The sequence below is a fragment of the Antechinus flavipes genome, chromosome 5 (genome assembly GCF_016432865.1).
Source record: "Antechinus flavipes isolate AdamAnt ecotype Samford, QLD, Australia chromosome 5, AdamAnt_v2, whole genome shotgun sequence".
NCBI classification, from domain to species: domain Eukaryota; kingdom Metazoa; phylum Chordata; class Mammalia; order Dasyuromorphia; family Dasyuridae; genus Antechinus; species Antechinus flavipes.
The window spans coordinates 292762586-292782707 of NC_067402.1; the positions used below are offsets into that span (position 1 = coordinate 292762586).

At 56.3% G+C, this 20122-nt stretch overlaps 1 protein-coding gene across 1 annotated transcript; it reads left to right on the plus strand.

Annotated features, from left to right (window-relative positions):
- Positions 1-2349: 2349 nt before the first annotated feature.
- On the plus strand, positions 2350-19233 carry MAPK12 (mitogen-activated protein kinase 12). Its single transcript, XM_051962613.1, has 12 exons — positions 2350-3120; positions 3471-3600; positions 10648-10706; positions 13422-13533; positions 13776-13805; positions 14483-14530; positions 14722-14836; positions 15139-15210; positions 15883-15962; positions 16089-16167; positions 17838-18011; positions 18586-19233. Exons 1-12 carry the CDS (start codon positions 2996-2998, stop codon positions 18654-18656), a joined length of 1095 nt encoding a protein of 364 aa, XP_051818573.1. The 5' UTR covers positions 2350-2995; the 3' UTR covers positions 18657-19233.
- The last annotated feature ends 889 nt before the right edge of the window (positions 19234-20122 follow it).

Consider the following 20122-nt stretch of genomic DNA (forward strand, 5'->3'; position numbering starts at 1 on the left):
CAGATTCTAAATCTTGGTGACTTAGAGATCAAGGGGAGCCTCTACAGAGGTTCAAGATTTGGGGAGAGAATTAAATCACCTAATTAAATTAACTGGTTTATTCCTTAATTTAATGACAAATAAGCTTATCTGATGCTTCATTCTCAAATGTCATTGCTAGATCATTGCCTTTCTACAAAGCCTAAAACGTAAAAATCTCCTGGGGCTCTGAACTGGGTCATCTTCTCTTCTTTCCACTCTCCCTTGGTAATTTTAATTCTCATAGATTCATTTTGCGTCTCTATGCAGATGATCCTCAATGATTTCCAGCAACTTCCATCTATGATCATTTGCAATTAATTTATCCTCTCCCTTCCTTCCTTCCTTCCTTTCTCTCTCTCTTTTTCTTTCTTTCTCTCTCTTTTTCCTTCCTTCCTTCCTTCTTCCTTCCTTCCTTCCTTCTTCCTTCCTTCCTTTCTTTCTTTCTTTCTTTTTTCTTTCTTTCTTTCTTTCTTTCTTTCTTTCTTCTTTCTTTCTTTCTTTCTTTCTTTCTTTCTTTCTTTCTCCTTCTTTCTTTCTTTCTTTCTTTCTTTCTTCTTCTTCTTTCTTTCTTTCTTTCTTTCTTTCTTTCTTTCTTTCTTTCTTTCTTTCTTTCTTTCTTTCTTTCTTTCTTTTTTTTCTTTCTTTCTTTCTTTCTTCTTTCTTTCTTTCTCCCTCTCCTTCTCTCTTTCCCTCTTTCCCTCTGCCTTTCCTTCTCTCTCCCTCTCCCTCCCTCTCTCTCCCTCTCCTTCTTTCTCTCTCTTCCCCCTCCCCTCCCCTCACATCACCAATTGCTGCCTGCTGGACAGCTCCACCTGGATGTCTCATTGAACTCAATACATCTACTCTATGGCTTAGCAGGGAGGAATGATAGCTGTATCTAAGTAATTAAAGGACTGTTGTATGGAAGTGAACTAACTTTGGGGATTAACTTTGTTCTGCTTGTGTTGAGGAGGATTTTACCTTGAATTAAAGCAAACCTTTCTAACAAAGAGGATTGTCTTACCAAAGTGGAATGTGCTGCATCAGGAGGGATGGAGATACCCATCACTGGGAATCTTCAAATGGAGGATGGATAAGCACCTTTGGTGCATGTTGTAGAGGGTCGTCATCTTCTTCTTTTTCTTCTTCTTCTTCTTCGTCTTCTTCTTCTTCTTCTTCTTCTTCGTCTTCTTCTTCGTCGTCGTCTTCTTCTTCTTCTTCTTCTTCTTCTTCTTCTTCTTCTTCTTCTTCTTCTTCTCCTTCTCCTCTTCTCCTCCTCCTCTCCTCCTCCTCCTCTCCTCCTCCTCCTCTTCTTCTTCTCCTCCTCCTCCTCCTCCTCTTCTTCTTCTCCTCCTTCTCCTCCTTCTCCTTCTCCTCCTTCTCCTTCTCCTCTTCCTCCTCCTCCTCCTCCTCCTTTCTCCCATGTCCTCTGAGATCTCTTTGTACGAGACATATTGGACCCTGACTTTGGGCCCTAGTTTGGCCTGTGAAAATTACTGACATAAGCATTTTCTAGAATCACCAATATAATAAGCATGCTTAGACTTGCTAAGGCTACAGAAGGAATGCTTCCTGAATAATTTTTCCTTGAACCCAAAGTTCAGATTTAGTGGGGTCCCTCCTTTCTTAGAAGTGAAAGTGGAGTAGGGAGACCACTGGTAAATGATATGTGCTGGTAAATGATCAATAAGCATCTTGAAAGGGGAAAAAACGTATACACCTGACCCACTTTTAAATTTAACATCCATTATTATCATTTTTTTTTTTTGGTATCGTTTTCTTAATCCTAGACAAAAGACCAAGCAGAAGCTGTCTGCCAGGTAGGAGGAGAGTCAGAGAGAAAGGGCAGACCCACAGACACCCAAGAACCCCCCCCCCCCAAAGATAGCTTCTGCAGCAGCTAAAAGGGTTTAAATGAAGGGAGTGGTGTTGACAGGCTCAAGAACTGTAGGTTGCGGGTTGTAGGTTATGGACAGCCTCAGGTTTCACAGCCAGTTTGGGACAACCCCAACTTTCCCGGGCTGTTTGGGTCAGAGCTGCACTTAGAGGGGGAGCAAAGCTCTTTTCGCCTGGAAAGAGACCATTTGTGGATGGGTGAGTTGGGATAAAACCCTCCCTCATCCCTGGCCAGCCTCGATTTCTCTACTTAATATAATGGAGATAACTACTTCGTGGGTTTCTGGTGAGGGAGGCACTTTGTAACTCAATGTGCAAGAGGATGTTGTCATATAAAGCTCCAGAGACTTGGGCCGTGCTTCCTCCCCACCCCCACCCCAGTCCCCTTGGGAACTGATGCCAGAGGAAGAGGAGGGGAGCGCAGGGCAGGGCTAGAAAGGGAAGGAAAGGGAAAAGAGAGGAGGGGACGGGAAAGGGAGCGGGAGGGGAGGGAATGGAGAAGGGCGCCTCCCTGCTGCGCCCCCCCCCCCCTTCAGCAGGTAGTTGGGGAAGTTTCCCAGGGGAAGAGGAAGAAGGATCGGGGTCACGTGGGGCCCCACTGCCGGAGGATCAACAGAGCTTTAGAGAGCCCCGCGTCTGAGGGGGAAAGGGACACAAAGAGAGTCGGAGACCGGGAAGGAGGAGGAGGAAGAAGAGAGAAAGAGACAGAGATAGAGACAGAAACAAGAGAAAGCACCAGAGGCTGAGGGACAGAAAGAAAGAGAAAGTACCAGAGGACGAATCCAAAAGGAAAGCAGATAAAGAAAAAGGACGAGAGATAAGAGACAGAGACAGAGAGGGGCGGGGGGCTCCAAGAGAAACGAGCACTGGACAGTGGGGAAGTAGTCCCCTTCACTTTCGGGGGCGCGGGGAGGGGCCATTCGGTGGGGGACAGCCTTAGGCTGTCTCCTCCCGGGGCAGGGGAATACCCTGACGGGTCAGCCTTTGTGGGAGTAGTGTTTGTGTGTGTGTGTGCATGCGCGCGTGTGTCCGAAAGTGAGTGTGAGTGCGTGTGAGCGCAGGGGGCCGGTGACCTCCGCGGCACCCCCCTCCGGCCGCCATGAGCTCCCCTCCGCCCCCCCGGAAGGGCTTTTACCGGCAAGAGGTCACTAAGACTGCGTGGGAGGTGCGGGAACTCTACCGGGACCTGCAGCCCGTGGGCTCGGGGGCTTACGGGGCCGTGTGGTGAGTGGGGGGCACGGACAGGGCGGTGTGCTGAGTCGGCGGGAAGAACCCGATCGGGGCTGAGGGACTGGGAAGGGGGTACTCCGATGGGGCCCTCTCCTTCCCGGGCTCCGGCCCTGGCCGCGGAGGAGGGCCCCAGTCTCTCCGTGCCCGGAGGGCGGCCTCGGGAGGTGTCCCCTCGCCCCCGGGAGGGACGACAGCAAGCGCAGGTGTTAGAGGAGAGGCGGGGACCCCCACTTTCCAGCTCCGGGCTCCCCAGACTTCCTAGGGGGAGGGAGGCGGCTCGTCCGGCCGGGCTCTCTCCCGCCTCCCCGGCAGGGGTGGTTGAGTCTCTGCTGTCGGGCCCCTAGCTCGGCCATTGACAGCAGGACCGGCACCAAGGTGGCCATCAAGAAGCTGTACCGTCCCTTCCAGTCGGAGCTGTTCGCCAAGCGCGCATACCGGGAGCTGCGGCTGCTCAAACACATGCGGCACGAGAACGTGAGTGAGCCCTGCAACTACCCGCTCGCCTGCCCAGCGGGCCGCTCGCCAGCTCCCCGGGGGTGGGGTCTGGCGCGGGCGCCCTCAGCACCTTCTATTGGCCGCTGGGGTCCCCCCTTGGGCCTGCCCCTCTTCCCTCCTACACAAAGAGGCTCCCAGGAAAGATGGACAGGGACTGCCCCCCATTTGGGAGGCAGCGTAGAACTAGGGGAGAAGTCCCTCACCAAATCCTTTCCTCCTCTTTTATCCCGGATGACAGATTATCTGGGAAATCGGAGCCCAGCCCTTCCCTTGTAATTTAGCCTTCGGTGTTGTTTGGAGAGCTGAGCAGAGCCAACAGGATGGAACTGTTTTTAGGGTACAAGTAATAGTGGGTGAAAGGGGAGAGCAAAGGCCTAGAACCTGTACCTCAAATGTCCCCTCTTTCCTCTATTCCCAGATCTTTCCCGGAGAAAGCCACCTCTGAGCTTGGCTTTAAAGCCAAGCATGAGTTGGAACTCTTTGGGAAAGAAGGAAGGATGATATTTATGGCAGGGAGGAAACTTGTGCTCAGAAGCAGAACTTGGAGTGGATCTGGGAGGCACAACATGACTCAGGGTGTCTGGAGATGTCTGTTTCTAGAGAGTTATGACATTTATAAAATACTTTACACACTTCTTGAACCAGTAACTGATTCTACTTCAGACCCTATTTACTCATCTGTAAAACACAGGAGAAGGGAGCAAGTATTTTAATCCCCTACTATGTGTTAAGCACTTTCCGGATAATAGCCCTGGGAGGTAAATATTATTATCTCCCTTCTACAGTTGAGGAAACTGAGGCAGACAGCTGGTATGTATCTGTGACTAAATTTGAACTCAGATCCTTCAGATTCCAAGCTCTTTCTTTTATACAAACTAGCGGCAGAGAATAATAGAAACCTACCTCATAGAGTAGTATTTATAGTGCTATAAAATGCTAATTGTTATTATTATTATCATTTGAACCTCATAACCACTCAGTGAAGTAAAAATCAGGGTGTCATCTCCATTGTTCAGATGGGGAAACTGAGGCTCCAAGAGGTCCCATTTGAACTATCATCTTCCTATACACAACCATATTATCTTTCAGTATAAATGTGAAGGCAACAGTGTGAGCCAAGATTGGAAATCGAGGCCAGAGTTAAGGAGCTGAGTATCACTCGGTCTCTGGAGAGGTTGTTGGGCAGATCAAAACAGGGTCTCAGATTATTTTGGCAGCAGGCCAACCTGGAGGGAGGAGAGTGTAGAAATAGAGGGATCAGCAAGGATGCTGTTCTATTGGTCCAGGTTAGCCCAGAATGATGGAGTCCAAACTGGGGATCGTGGTAAAGAAGGGATGGAGCAGAAGAACTTGTGGGGGAGGGGGAAAGGACAACACTGGGGTCAGGGGAGAGGACATGTCCGAAGTCTGCTCTTGTTTCTCTGCGCCGCCCTCCCACCTTGTACTCCCCGCTGCCCAATTTCTGGAGGCAGGAAGCTGCTAAGCTTGGCTCTGGAGACGGTGGTTCCCAGATCTGCCTGCAGCTGGACAGAGGGCTGTCCTATAATGGACTAACGCAGTGTGACCTCAGCCAAGCGATTTACCCTTTCTGGATCAATTTTACCATCTGGAGTATGTGTCTGGTCCAGATTGATCCATTAGCAAGACTGGATAATTTAGGATGGCAAAGGAACGGGCAATTATTCTTTGCTGAAGAAATGGGGAATATTTAACCTTGAGAAAGGACGGGAGAGGAATAAGCATTTACACAGTGCCTACTATGTGCTAAGCGCTTTCCACGCATTTTCTCATTTGACACGCACAATCACTTTTCAAGGTAGGTATTGTTAGTATCCCCATTTTACAGTCGAGGACACTGAGGCAAACAGATTTTAAGTGATTTGCTCAGGATCACACAACTAGCATCTGAGGTCAGTTTTCAGCTTAGGTCTTCCTAAATCCAGACACAGTGCTCCGTCCCCTGAGCCACTCGCTGCCTCAGGAAGACAAGACTTGGGGGAGGAGATGTAGGACATGAAGCTGTCTTCAAGTATGCCTGTGGCAGGGACTTGCATCCTTCTGCTGGACCCCTTGGGGCAGAACCGGGGCAGTAAAGGAAGCGATTTGGATTTCCTTACTTTTCAAGCTGCTGTCCCTTAAGTTCTCTCTCTATGGTGAGCTCTCCTGAAGTGAGTTCTCCATCTGTAATGAGTTCTTCAACTATAGAGTTCTGTAGTGAGTTCTCCTTCTGTAGTGAGTTTTTCTTCCATAGTGAGTTCTCTGTTTGTGGTGAGTTCTCCTTTTGTATCTTTTTCTTCTGTAGTGAGTTCTCCTTCTATAGTGAGTTTTTCTTCTGTATTGACTTCTCTGTCTGTAGTGAGCTCTCCTGAAGTGAGTTCTCCTTCTGTAGTGAGTTTTTCTTCTATAGTGAGTTCTCCATCTGTGGTGAGTTCTCCTTTTGTATCTTTTTCTTCTGTATTGAATTCTCCCTCTGTAGTGAGTTCTGCGATTATAGTGAATTTTCCATCTGTAGTGAGTTCTCCTTCTGTGTGAGTTCTCCCTCTATAGTGAGTTCTCCTTCTGTAGTGAGTTCTCCCTCTGTGTGAGTTCTCCTCTGTAGTGAGCTTTCCCTCTGGTTGAGTTCTCCCTCTGGTTGAGTTCTCCCTCTGTGTGAGTTCTCCCTCTGTGTAAGTTCTCCCTCTGTAGTGAGTTCTCCCTCTGTGTGAGTTCTCCCTCTGTGGGAGTTCTCCCTCTTTGTGAGTTCTCCCTCTGTGTGAGTTCTCCCTCTGTGGGAGTTCTCCCTCTGTGTAAGTTCTCCCTCTGTGTGAGTTCTCCCTCTGTGTGAGTTCTCCCTCTGTGTAAGTTCTCCCTCTGTGGGAGTTCTCCCTCTGTGGAGTTCTCCCTCTTTGTGAGTTCTCCTTCTGTGTGAGTTCTCCCTCTGTGTGAGTTCTCCCTCTGTGTAAGTTCTCCCTCTGTGGGAGTTCTCCCTCTGTGGGAGTTCTCCCTCTTTGTGAGTTCTCCTTCTGTGTGAGTTCTCCCTCTGTGTAAGTTCTCCCTCTGTGTGAGTTCTCCCTCTGTGTAAGTTCTCCCTCTGTAGTGAGTTCTCCCTCTGTGTGAGTTCTCCTTCTGTGGGAGTTCTCCCTCTTTGTGAGTTCTCCTTCTGTGTGAGTTCTCCCTCTGGTGGGAGTTCTCCCTCTGTGTAAGTTCTCCCTCTGTGTGAGTTCTCCTCTGTAGTGAGCTTTCCCTCTGGTTGAGTTCTCCCTCTGGTTGAGTTCTCCCTCTGTGTGAGTTCTCCCTCTGTGTAAGTTCTCCCTCTGTAGTGAGTTCTCCCTCTGTGTAAGTTCTCCTTCTGTGTGAGTTCTCCCTCTGTGTAAGTTCTCCCTCTGTAGTGAGTTCTCCCTCTGTGGTTCTCCCTCTGTGGGAGTTCTCCCTCTGTGTGAGTTCTCCCTCTGTGTGAGTTCTCCCTCTGTGTAAGTTCTCCCTCTGTAGTGAGTTCTCCCTCTGTGGGAGTTCTCCCTCTGTGTAAGTTCTCCCTCTGTGTGAGTTCTCCCTCTGTGGAAGTTCTCCCTCTGTGTGAGTTCTCCCTCTGTGTAAGTTCTCCCTCTGTAGTGAGTTCTCCCTCTGTGTGAGTTCTCCTCTGTAGTGAGCTTTCCCTCTGGTTGAGTTCTCCTTCTGTGTGAGTTCTCCCTCTGTGGAAGTTCTCCCTCTGTAGTGAGTTCTTCTTCAGTGACTTCTCTGTGGTGAGTTCTCAGTCTCTAGAAGTATTCAATCAGAGACTCCTTAAGGAATCCTTCCGTTCCAAGGGAGACTGAACTAGTTGCCCCTTGAGGCGCTCACCAGCCGCAGTTCTTGAATTCTGCCATTTTATGGAATCGAATTCACAACAGCGTAATGGATCTCACCACCCCATGGCTTATTCGGAGACTTAATGGATCAGAAAGCGTTTATGAAGCACCTACTTTGAGCCAGGCCCAGGAGAAACAAAGCGCCCCAGTCCTCCACTGAATTCGACAGTCTTCATTTTAAAATTTAACAATTTTTACAATAGTTTTTTATTTTTCCCAACACGTGCAAAGACAAAACCTTGTGTTCACATCTTTCTCTCCCTATCTCCCCCTCCCTTAGACAGCAAGGAATCCAATAGAGATTAAACATGTGCAGTTCTTCTAAATATATTTCCACGTTCATCCTGCTGCGCAAGAAAAATCAGGAAAGGGAAAAAAAAACGAGAAAGAGAAAAACAAGCAAACAAATAACAACAACAACCACAAAAAAGATGAAAAGATGAGGCTGGGGTCCACGCTCAGTCCCCACAGGCCTCTCTCTGGGTGCAGAGAGAGGCTCTCTCCATCCCAAGTCGTTCAGAATTGCCCCGATTCGCCTCATTGTTGACGTGTCCATCACACTTGATTATCGCATGATCTTATACAAGGTGCTCTTGGTTCCACTCACTTCACTTAGCATCAGTTCGTGTAGGACTTTTACGTTCTACTGAGGAAAACTAGATGATCACAGATGAATACAAACTTTCCTCACAGCCATCCCCACTGGGAGGGAGGAATTCAAGCATGATGAGCCCATTTCTCAGGTGAGCAAGTTGAGGCTCAGGGAGAAGTGATTTGGGCTGAAACTTTGCGTGGGCTTTTGGGACTTTTGGACCCGTGTGGGGAGAGTTGGGACCAGAGAGGCCTGTGGCTGTCTTTGCCCGCTTCCCCGCCCATCAGCAACCTCGGAGGTCGAAGATAGCAGAGAAATGAGTGAGCCGGGGTCCCGACGATGAGCCAGAGGAGCACGTGTCCTTAAGTCTTCCGTAGTGAGGCGGGGTGTCTGAGAGTCAGGGAGAGGGGAGGGAGAGAGAAACAGGGAGGAGAGGCAGATGCGGGGGGGGGGGGGGGCCCGGCTCATCACACACTATTTCTCAGACTTCTGGCTTACGTGCCGTGTCATCTCCCATCTCCGGGCCTTTGCCCAGGCTCTTCCCCCTGCCTGCCTCGGCTCAGAGCCCCCAAACTTCCTTTAAGGAAGGCTTCTGAAGCTCCAGCTCTGCCGTTGACTGCCTCGTGTAACCCTGGGCACCTCCCGGGCCTCAGTTTCCCCATCTGTAAAACGAAGTTTGGGATGGTTCCTAGTAATGGGAGAGCTGTGAGTTCGCGGTCTCGCCGTGCAGACGTGGGAGCCCGTCCTTGCTGGCCCGGGCTCGTTTGGAGGCCCCCGCCTGTGGCCGGGCCTCCTTCCCAGCCCGGGGATGGGGTGGCCACTGGCCCCCGGCGGCGGCCTCGGGCAGACTTTGGCCCGCGCCGCCCGCCGGCTGGCACTGGCCGGGCCCGCGTGTGAGCCAGGGCAGGACGGCCTGTGCCCAAATAGCGAGGTGAGCTAATGCTTCAGAGATGCTTGGTCTTAGTTCAGCTCCCTCAGACCAGGCCGGGACTTGCCGCAATTCAGTCAATGAACAGGAAGGCCCTGCTGGGCCCCCAGGGGCCCTCTGGATCCCAGGAAGGGATCCCCTTGTCCGGGACAGTAATCCTCCAGTCTCTGCTGGAAGACTCCCAGGGACAGGGAGCTCACTCCCCCCTCAAACCTTCAGATCGTGGCTCCGAGGGCTCTCCTGCTCCTCAGCTGATCCTCAGGCCCGGGCTCCAGGTGCTGTCCCCCGGCTACTCCGGGAAGACGCTCGGGCTGCCGGGCGAGGGTGTCCAGAACCGCCCCGGGCCCCCGCCCTAGGGCCAGTCGCCCACCTTCGGGGCCAGTGTCCCCACCAGGCAGGGGAGCCGGCTCTCACTGACCCTGCCGGGGCTCCCAAGGCCTCTCGGTGCTAGTCAGGGTCACGATACCCAGCCGGATCCGGCCCCGGGTCGGAGGAGGGCAGAGGTCAGGCCCGAGGAGCCGGGAGGGGAAGGCAGCCGTGGGGAAGGGGGCTCAGCCCCAGGGGCAGAACGGGAGCCACGGGGCCGGGACGGCGCAGGCCAACAGCTGTCCGGCTGTGGAACGGCAGGGAGTTTCCCATTCCGGGAGCTGTTACAGGGGGCCTGAAGGTCGGACATGTAGGGCTTCTTGTCCAGTTGGGCTCGGGCTCCATGGCTTCTGGGGGGAGCTCAGACATTTGGGGCTCCCGGGACAGACAGGCTGATAGAATCCTGGGGGAGGGGGAGGAAAGGGAAGCCGCAGGCCCAGCTCTAAGGGGTCTCCCGTGACTATGGGTGGCTCCAGGCCCAGGGGACCAGCTTTGGGAAGGGAAGGCTCTCTGGGCCTGGTCAGCAGGGAGGGAGAGCCCTCCCAGAAGGTCCTGGCCCGCTCTGTCACAGGCTGAAAATAGCCCGGGCGGGGGGGGGGGGACTTGGGAGATCTCCGAAGACAATAGGGGGGTGGGGCGGCCTGCTGGGCCAAGGAGACAGCTGGGCCGGGTGACTGGATTAGGGGCTGAGCGGGCGCTCGGGGAGACATGTTGGGGCCGCCTCTGCCGGGGCTGGGACAGGGAGTCCGGAGAGACGGGGCTGACCCTGCCTCGTCTTACCCTGTTTGATGGCCTCCCCGGAGCCCTCCCGCACTACACAATCCCCCAGCCCACGTGGGAGCCCCCTGGAGGGTGATAGTTAGGGGTTCTTTTTCTGTGCCCCAAGAGCTCCCCCAGCCCCGACTCCCCCGCTGCAGGACCCCTGCTTGTGGCTTAGGAGCTGTGCTGTCGGGGGCACCCATGACTCAGAAGGACAAAGGAGTCCCCAGGCTGGCTCTGCTGGGCCCGGGGGCTGACCTCCTGCTTCCAAGGCCCCTGGCTGCCCATGGGGGCAGGAGGAGAAGCCTCAGGTCTCCCCCAAGTCTTGGGAAAGTAAACTCGGACTGTCAGAACCAAGGCCCGGTTTCCCCACCTGCCGCCCGTTACAGGGCAGAGCCCGGAGCCAGACCGAGTCCCAACTAGGCTTCAGACACTCGGCAGCAGGCCCGGGGGCACCGACCCCCTCTGCCTCCGTGTCCGGAGAACGGGCCTCACAACGGCCCCTTCCTCCCGGCGCCCCGGGGCCTGCGGCCTCTCAGGCGGTTCTGTCTCCCCAGGTCATCGGCCTCCTGGATGTCTTCACCCCGGACGACACGCTGGACGACTTCACAGACTTGTGAGTGGCTGTGGATGGGGGGATGGCTCCCGGGGGGCCGGCACCTGCCCTCGGGGATCTGCCGGTCTAGGAGGGACAGGGGCGGCCCTAAACCCTGACACCTGGGCAGGGGCTGCGCAGAGGGAGCCCGGCCTCTCCCACCTTCTCCAGCCGGACGTGGGCAGCCAAAGGGGCTGACCGAGAGGGTCTGTTCCCCCCCACAGCCCAGCTGTCCCCCCCAACCCCAAGCCGATCCCTGGCTGATCCCTGATTGATCCCTGACTGATCCCTGGCTGATCCCTGACTGATCCCTGATTGATCCCTGACTGATCCCTGGCTGATATTAACCTCTGAGGGCCTCATGGAGGCAGGAAGCCGTTTCTCCTTCCTTTGGGGGGCCTCTGAGGAAGGAGCCCCAAGAGGAGCAGCCCCTGCAACGTAGACAAAGACAGACAGAAAAGCAGGGGCTTCGTGGGGACACAGACCCCCCACCCAGCATGTGCAGCCAAAGCCAGCCCAGTTCTCGGAGACTCCACTTGAGCCTGGGCTGGGGACTGTGACAGCCAGGGCAGGAAGGGCGGTCTGTCCCCTGGTGCCTCCTGTCTCCACGGGCTGCGTGAGCCACTGAGGGCTGCAGGGGTACGTCGGCCCTCTCCCCGAGCACCCACGGCCCGAGACGGATGGGGAGGTCCCAGAGCCTCCGACTTGTCAGGATTCTCGGAACGGCCGGGCTGGAAGGGACTGAGACTCACAACTGGGGTCGGGAGCTGGCCGCCCTCCAGGGGGGACATTCCCTGGCACGGGGGAGCCTCAGAAGGTGTTTGAGCGAGGGGACGTTCGCAGGCACTGGGGAGCCTCAGAAGGTGTTTGAGCGAGGGGATGTTCGCAGGCACTGGGGAGCCTCAGAAGGTGTTTGAGAGAGGGGACGTTCGCAGGCACGGGGGAGCCTCAGAAGGTGTTTGAGCGAGGGGATGTTCGCAGGCACTGGGGAGCCTCAGAAGGTGTTTGAGAGAGGGGACGTTCGCAGGCACTGGGGAGCCTCAGAAGGTGTTTGAGTGAGGGGATGTTCGCAGGCACTGGGGAGCCTCAGAAGGTGTTTGAGCGAGGGGATGTTCGCAGGCACTGGGGAGCCTCAGAAGGTGTTTGAGTGAGGGGGGGAAGCCGGGGGATGAGTTTGGCGCAGTGAGGGTGGGAGGGAAGGGGACAGAGACTCCCTTTCACCTGGAACTTGGAAGGCCGGGCCTGTTGTCTCCCACGTGCCTTCAAGGGCACGGAGCAGGCGGGCATCCTTGGCACCGGAAGGGGATCAGCCCTCTCTGTCGGCCCCAGAGCACAGAGCTAGGCGCCGGGTGGGGAGGCTGCGGAGGCCGGAGGTCAGGAAGAACACTGGTCCCAGAACGGAGAGGGCTACTGGGGGGGGGGGGGCTCTTGGAGCTCTGAGATTCTGGGGTTTTGTTCTGGCCTCCTCTGGCCTTGCCCCAGACCCAGGGGGACCGTTGGGGACGGAGCTGCCCCTGCTCCGCCCCCTCCGAGGGGGTGACCCCGAGCCCGGGTGCTTCACGAGCAGCAGAGGGTGTGAAATCTAACCTTGGACGTGGGGGGGCGGGACGTAACCGGAGCCGCGGTAACCTTTGCCGGCCAGGGCTCGGCGGGGGAGGGCAGGGGAAGGGCGCCGGACACGGGGCCGGCTCCCGCTGGGCTTGGCTTCTGGGGCGCCCGCCCGGGCTGCCTCCACTTCCTCAGAGCCCCCGACCTCTGGGGCCGGACTGGACTCCGGGCCCTCTGGTCTTTGATCCCTGGGCCCTGCCCTGGCCCCCCAGCCTCCTCTCTGCGAGTGCCCCAAGGACTGGGGACGCCTCCAGCAGCTCTGCCCAAACTCAGTCCAAAGTCAAGGTCACCGCCTCCCCGGCCCCCAAATCCCGTCGCTCCTGACTTTGCTGAGGACCCTCACGCCATCCCCCCCGGCCCCCAGACCCGAGACTTCAGAACTTCTCTCTGTCTTCCCTTTCCTTTGCCCTGCCTCTGGGGCAGCTCTCATGTCACTCCCTTTGAATCCTGCATTTATTAAACACCTACTGCATTCAGCCCCAAGCTGAAGGTGAAGAGGGGCACCGGCCTTGCCCCCCCAAGTGAGTTGAGCTAGCCCCGTCTCTTCCTCCTAGGGGGAAAGAGGCGTGGTAGAAGCTTCCGAGTTAGCCCCACAAGGCACAGAAATACCCAGAACACTCCATTCCTCCCTGTTGCCTCGGGGTCCCCAGACAGTCTGGCCGTCCAAGGCCGGGTGCCAGGCCCACCGACGTTTGGAACCTGTAGCCTCCTTCGGGGCAGGGTCTGGCCCTCCTGTCTCCGGGGGAGGGGGAGGTTCCTTGCTTGTTGAGGATAATCTGTAAGAAAAATAAGTGGGGAAGAGCAGCCCCTGCCCACCCTGGCCCCCCCGCGGTCCCATCCGGCTGAGCACAGACGCCCCCCTGCCTGACCCGGCCCCTCCGCGGTCCCGTCCGGCTGAGCGCAGACGCCCCCCTGCCCGCCCCGGCCCCTCCGCGGTCCCGTCCGGCTGAGCGCAGACGCCCCCCTGCCCGCCCTCGTTCTCCGTCTGGCCCGGGGGGCTGTGTGGGGAGCTGTGGAACCGCTTCTTAAAGAAGGCGACGGCTTCGGGGGGGATTAGTACCCACGTGTGACGGGGCCTGTCGCTGCCCGCCCGGCGCAGGGTGGTGACCGAGCCTCTTCTCCCCGCAGCTACCTCGTCATGCCCTTCATGGGCACAGACCTGGGCAAGCTGATGAAGCACGAAAAGCTCAGCGACGACCGCATCCAGTTCCTGGTGTACCAGATCCTCCGAGGCCTCAAGGTCTGTCCCTAAGGATGCAAGGAGGGCTCCTGCGCCAGCCCCCGGGAGGCCCCCAGACTCGCGCTCCACGGAGCCGCTCACGGCCGCCTCGGCCGGCTGGGGCAGTGCCGCGGGCCCTGGGGAGAGCAGGGAGCCGCCGGTCAGGTCCCGGGGGATCCGGGAGGGAGGGGGGTCTGGGGTGGGCTGGGGAGGGCTGGGCTCCCAGAAACCACTGACCGACTGCCCACCTCTCTCTCCTGTAGTACATCCACGCTGCCGGCATCGTCCACAGGGTGAGTCACCCTCCATTCGTGGCTGCAGCTCAGGGAACGGGGGCTGGCAGGCCGAGGGCACAGCCGGGTCCCTGGGTGTCCGTGGCTCGGGGGGTGGGGACGGGCCGGTGGGCCGAGGGCACAGACGGGTCCCTGGGTGTCCGTGGCTCGGGGGGTGGGGACGGGCCGAGGGCACAGCCGGGTCCCTGGGTGTCCGTGGCTCGGGGGGTGGGGACGGGCCGAGGGCACAGACAGGTCCCCTGATGGCTGCAGCTCGGGGGACGGGGTGGTCTGGCAGGCCAAGGGCATAGCTGGGTCCCTGGGTGTCCATGGCTTGGGGGGTGGGGGCGGGCCGAGGGCTCAGCCGGGTCCCCAAACAGACACCAGAGCCAGTGGTCAGCCCTCCCATCGTAGACATCCCTGACTCCCTAAGAGGTGGAAGCCCTTTCTCTTTCCCTTGGGCCGTTGTCCCCACGGCTGCCACCTTCAGCGTGGGCGGAGGTGACCAGGGAGGCTCCTTTGGGGCTCCCAGGGATCCGGAAGGCTCAGGGAAAGGGAACACCTGGCAAAGGGACTGGGGACATGAGGCTGGAAAGGCTGGTGGGGTTGGGGGAGAGGCCTTGAATGCCAGATTGCCTTCTGAGTGGGGGGGGCATCCAGGGGGAGGATGGGACGGCAGCTAGATTTTCCCTCCACAGGATCTTAAACCCGGCAACCTGGCTGTGAACGAGGACTGTGAGCTGAAGGTGAGGGACGCCGCGGGGCAGGGGTGGGTAAGGTGGTCTGGGAACGGGGGCCGGGGGCGAGTCTTGCCTCTCTGCTCCCCAGGGGGAAAGGCCGTCTGCCTGGGTGAGTGACGGAGGCGCCCACGGGAGACATTTCCAGCTGTGAAACACCTGGGCACGGCCACCCCCACCCCTCGCGTCTCTTCCTGCAGATCCTGGACTTTGGCCTGGCCAGACAGGCGGACAGCGAGATGACCGGCTACGTGGTGACCCGGTGGTACAGGGCGCCCGAGGTCATCCTGAACTGGATGCGGTACACGCAGACAGGTAGCGGAGCTGCTCTGGGGAGGGAGGGCCCTGAGGGGCCTCTGGCTGGTCAGAGCCCTGGGCCGCCCCTAAATCAGGGCAGACTTCCCGCAGGAGGGGACCTTGAAGCTGAGCCTGAGAGGGGAGGAGGTGGGACCTGGGGAAGGAAGGGTTGAGAGTCAATAATCAGGACAGATTTCTGAGAAACTGAGTCCCCGGTGGCCGGCCTGGCGCCTGGGGCCCCAGGAAATGGGGCAGGGCGGGCAAGGGCCCCGCTCTTCCTCTCCTGCCAGCCTGACAGACCGGGCTGGGCACTGTTTCAGTGGATATCTGGTCCGTGGGCTGCATCATGGCCGAGATGATCACCGGCAAGATCCTTTTCAAAGGGAGTGACCGTATCCTCCGGGGCTGTGGGGAATGGGGGGGACGGGAGGGGCAGGTAGAGGCAGCTCTCAGTGGTCAGGGGAAAATTCAGAGTGGCAGAGAGGCCCCCCCGGTGGGCACCCAGACCCAGGGGGTCATCCCTGAATAACTGGGCTTGTTTTTGTCTTTTGCTGAGACAACTGGGGCTAAGTGACTTGCCCAGGATCACCCAGCCAGGAAGTATAAGTGTCTGAGGCCGGATTTGAACTCAGGTCCTCCTGACTCGGGGCCGGTGCTCTATCCACTAAATAATTGTTTTTAAGTATAAGCCAAACGAGGGCTGAAGAAGCATGTGTGGGAGTGAACTTAAGCTCTAAGACCCAGGTTAGAAGCCCATTCCTGGGGGAGCCACGTCAACTTATTGAACTCCCTAAGAGAAAAGGCGTCTGCCTGGTGGAGGGGCTCTCCACACTGGAGGGGCTTTTCCCCAGGCCGTGGTTAGCCCCCAGACTAGCCCCCAGGATCGGATAAAACAGAAGAGGGGATACACCCGAGGGGGGGCTCCTGATTCTCCAGCTCTGGCCCTGGGCGGCCTGGCCCTGCGCTCTGCTGGGTTCCCCTGCAGCCCCCCTTGAGCCGGTTGTGGGGGGTGGGCCGGGCCTAACTGAGAGCTGCCCCTCCTTGACGTGGCCCTGCCTGGGCAGACCTGGATCAGCTGATGGAGATCATGAAGGTGACCGGGACGCCTCCCCCGGAGTTTGTGCAGCGGCTCCAGAGTCAGGACGTGAGTCTCCTGAGGGGTGGCTGAGGGAGCCGGGGCTGCCCGGCAGCCGGGCCCAGGGCTTGTTCAGTGGGACTCGAGAGGCCTGGGCCCACGACCTGAAGGGAGACGGGCCCTTGTTTCACGCAGGCGAAGAACTACATGGAGAGTCTTCCCGAGCTGGAGAAAAAGGACTTTGCTTCCGTCCTGAAGAATGCGACCCCCTTGGGTAAGGAAGCCGCCGGCAGCCAGAGCTTTCTAGCGTCTGGGATTTTTTTATAACAACTCCCGATTTCTTTAATAGCTTTTTTTTTTTTTTTTTCAAAATACAAGCAAATATATTGGGTTTAACATATATTTCTACCGTGTTTAACAGATATTGGATGACTGGCCCTCTAGGAAAGGGGCTGAGGGGAGAGAAGGGAAAATTGGAGCACAAGGTTTTGCCAGGGTGATGATGAAAAACTGTCCATGCATGGGTTTCAAAAATAAGAGTAATTGTCAACATTCACCCCCGCAAAACCTCGTGTTCCATATTTTTCTCCCTTTTGCCCTCCCTTAGATAGCAATTCATTTAGTATAGGTTAAATAGCTGCCATTCTTCTCATCCTATTTCCACAATGATCTTGCTGCACAAGAAAAATCAGATCAAAAAGGGAAAAAAGGAAAGAAAAACAAGCAAACAACAACAAAAAGGTGACACTACTAGGTTGTGATCCGCCCTCAGTCCCCACAGTCCTCCCTCTGGGTGCGGACGGCTCTCTCCATCACGGGACCATGAGAACTGCCCTGGATCATCTCATTGTTGGAAAGAGCCACGTCCATCAGAATTGATCATCACGTACTCTTGTTGTTGCCGTGTTTAATGATCTAGTTCTGCTCATTTCCCTCAGCATCAGTTCCCATCAGCCTCTCCAGGCCTCTCGGAAATCCTCCTGCTGGTCATTTCTTAGAGAACAATAATATTCCATAGCATTCATATACCATCACTTAGCCATCCCCCAACCGATGGGCTGCCACTCAGATTCCAGTTTCTTGCCACCACAAAAGGGCTGCCACAGACACTTTCTCCCCTTGTCTATGATCTCTTTGGGTTACAGCCTCAGTAGAGACACTGCTGGATCCAAGGGTATGCACAGTTTGATGGCCCTTTGGGCATAATAACCCCCATTTGGTAACATCAACCAGTAAGCACTAATTAAGTGCCTGCTGTATGTAGGGCACTAATTAAGTGCCTACTGTATGCGGGGCACTGTGCTACAAAGAAAGACAAAATCATGGCTCCTGCCCTCAAGAAACTTCCATTCCCATGGACATAACTCAGAGCACAGGCCTAGCACCTGGCCTAGGGACCTCCTAAGGGAGAAAACTCCTTCCAGTAATGCAGATCAGCACTTTCTCTAGCCTTAGGACAGCTAAGTGATTCCACCTGAGTCATGGAGCTACTTCTGTAGATGATGGCGGATCCCATCATCAGATACAGGCCATGGAAGGTGATCTGAGAAGGGAAGGCTCCAGCACTGGGGGAAATGGGGGGGGGCAGTGGGACTAGGAAAAGTTTTTTTGGCTCAAGGTGGGGCTTGGGGTGGGTTTGAGGGAAACTACAGAAGTGAGGGGGAAGGTCTTCCAGGCAGGGAGAACAGCCAGAGCAAAGGCTTGGAGAGGGGAAAAGTGGCCCCCACCCTGTAGAGGTGGGCTTGAAGTGACTTCTATAAGATCTAGTGTGTGGGGGAGAGTTCCAGGCTCCCGAGTTACTGGATGCTTGTTTTGTATGAGCCGTTCCCATTGGTTCTCTGCCCCTACTGGCTGGGCAGCGGCTCGGGGTTCCTGGCTTTTAGCCCTTGGGCAGGAGGTGGGTCTGCTCCCCTCGGGCCCCAGCACCTCCTTCTGCCTCCCCAGCTGTGAACCTGCTGGAGAAGATGCTGGTGCTGGACGCCGAGAAGCGGGTGACGGCCGCAGAGGCGCTGACCCACCCCTACTTCGAGACGGTGCACGAGTCCGAGGAGGAGCCCCAGGCCCAGCTCTATGATGACTCCTTCGATGATGTGGACCGGACGCTGGAGGAGTGGAAACGTGAGTTCCAGCCTGGCAGCAGCATGGTGAACAAGGCGCACCGGGGGCTGCAGCAGGGCGGTGCCCTCGGTCCGCTGCCAGGGAGCTCATCCCTTGGCTCTTCCTGCCCACTCTCTGCCTTCCCTGTCACCCTGTTCTCACCTGAAATCCATCTCTTCCCCTGTCTGACATCCTCCTCTCTCCCTTCCTTCCTTCTTTCTTCCTTCCTTCTTTCCTTCCTTCCTTCTTTTCCTTCCTTTCTTCTCTTCCTTCCTTCCTTCCTTCCTTCCCTTCTTCCTTCTTTCCACCTTCCTTCCTTCCACCTTCCTTTCTTCTTTCCTTCCTTCCTTCCTTCCTTCCTTCCTTCCTTCCTTCCTTCCTTCCTTCCTTCATCCCTTCCTCCCTCCCTCCTTCCTTCCTTCCTTCCTTCCTCCTTCCTTCCTTCCTTCTTTCCTTCCTTCATCCCTTCCTCCCTCCCTCCCTCCCTTCCTTCCTTCCTTCCTTCCTTCCTTCCTTCCTTCCTTCCTTCCTTCCTTCCTTCCTTCCTTCCTTCCTTCCCGCCCTCCCTCCATCCCTCCTTTCTCTGCTTGTTCAGGAGTCACATACAAAGAAGTCCTCAGCTTTAAACCTCCTCGCCTTCTGGACTCAAAGGAGACATCCCTGTGACCCCAAGTGGAGATGGAAAGCGGGGTCCCTCATATACAGGCCAGTAAGGACTCCCACGGTGACGTGTAGTTTAGGGTACGGCGGGGGCAGCAGGGAGTGACTGCTGGGAGGCCTCTGGACAGACTCAGCGGGCAATGACCCCAGCAAGGACTCGAGGATGGGAGCAGGGAACTCTTGGGATGAGCTGGGCCCTTCCCTCTGGACTAGAATTCTCCCAGCCCCCTTTCCGAGGCCAAGAGTCTGTTAGGAGAGGGGAGTCACTCATCGGGAAGGGGAGGAGCGCGCAGGGCTCCCCAGTTGATTTTGGAAGAAACCCTGCTCCCCTGCAGCCCCTCCTTGGTCCAAACACCCCAACAGAAACCTTGGACCCTGCCCCAGATGTTGGGCCGCTGACGGTGATTGCCGCACTGTGTCATGGCTGGGAAAGCTTGGACTTCCAGCTACCCTCTGTCCTCCCAGATGTCTGTGGAGCTCAAGCTGGGGGGGAGACTCCACAGGGGCTGTGGTGGGGCAGTTGTGACTCAGGGACGACCTCCCTCTTCACCCCCATATGTAAATAAATACTCCCGGCAAGCCACCTCGAGGATGATGTTTTGTAGCATCCTGGGCTTTGAGGGGAGGGAGGGTCTCGCTTTTCCACATCCCCCCCAATTATGGAAGGGGCCAGGATGGTTGGGAAGGTCCCTGAAGGTCTCCTGCTGGGGGTGGGCCATGTAGAATGGCTCCCATCCTGTAAAGGTGAGATGGAGGTCACTTCTATAAGCCAGAGGGGATTGGGAAGCCTCCGATGGGGCTCCTGTGAGCCGGACCTGGGAATTTAGAACCTAGAAACTAGAGCTAAGAGTGGAACTCATGGCTCCTCCCTAGGGTTCTACATCCATTCAGGAGGCTCAGCCTTGGGATCCAGCCTGGGCAGGTCCTTCTAGGTTCCGTGCCGGGGTCAGGCCAAATTCTAGATGCCTGGAAGCAGGCAACATCAGGACCACGAGCGCCTCCGGAGATCAAAGCCAGTCAGCAAGCTGAGCCCCCACGAGACCTGAGAATGGCGTGTTTCTCAGAGCTGCTTTTTCAGACAAATCCAGCTGTGGCTGGAGAATGCAAAGCTTGGGGAGACCGGGGAGGGGTTGAGTGGAGAAGAGAAGGCTCAGGGGGGCCATTCTTGGCTCTGAGTCCTTGAAATATCAGGAAGAACAGAGATCAGCCTTGTTCAGCCTGGCTCTCGGAGCAGAACGAGGAATGATGGGTAGAAGTGGCAGGAAGGGCTGGGGGCTTCCCTCCCTTTTGGAGGGTTTCAGTCAGAGCCTAGAAGTCCACCTGCTCGGGAAGGGAATGGGATTTAGGCAGAGGGGGAAACTGACAGGGGAGGACAAATGACCATTCCAAGATCATTGGCAAAGTCATCGACAGAGCTGGGACTAAAATTCAGATCCCTAAGCTCTGCCTCTTATGTCCCCATCTATAATTGG

What these genes read in the sequence shown, in the direction of transcription:
- MAPK12 (XM_051962613.1), top strand. Translation starts at nt 2,996, where the DNA reads ATGAGCTCCCCTCCGCCCCCCCGGAAGGGCTTTTACCGGCAAGAGGTC. An exon ending in ACGAGGACTGTGAGCTGAAG is followed by an intron (nt 14,531 to 14,721) that starts GTGAGGGACGCC and finishes CTCTTCCTGCAG; the next exon opens with ATCCTGGACTTTGGCCTGGC. An exon ending in CCTTTTCAAAGGGAGTGACC is followed by an intron (nt 15,211 to 15,882) that starts GTATCCTCCGGG and finishes CTGCCTGGGCAG; the next exon opens with ACCTGGATCAGCTGATGGAG.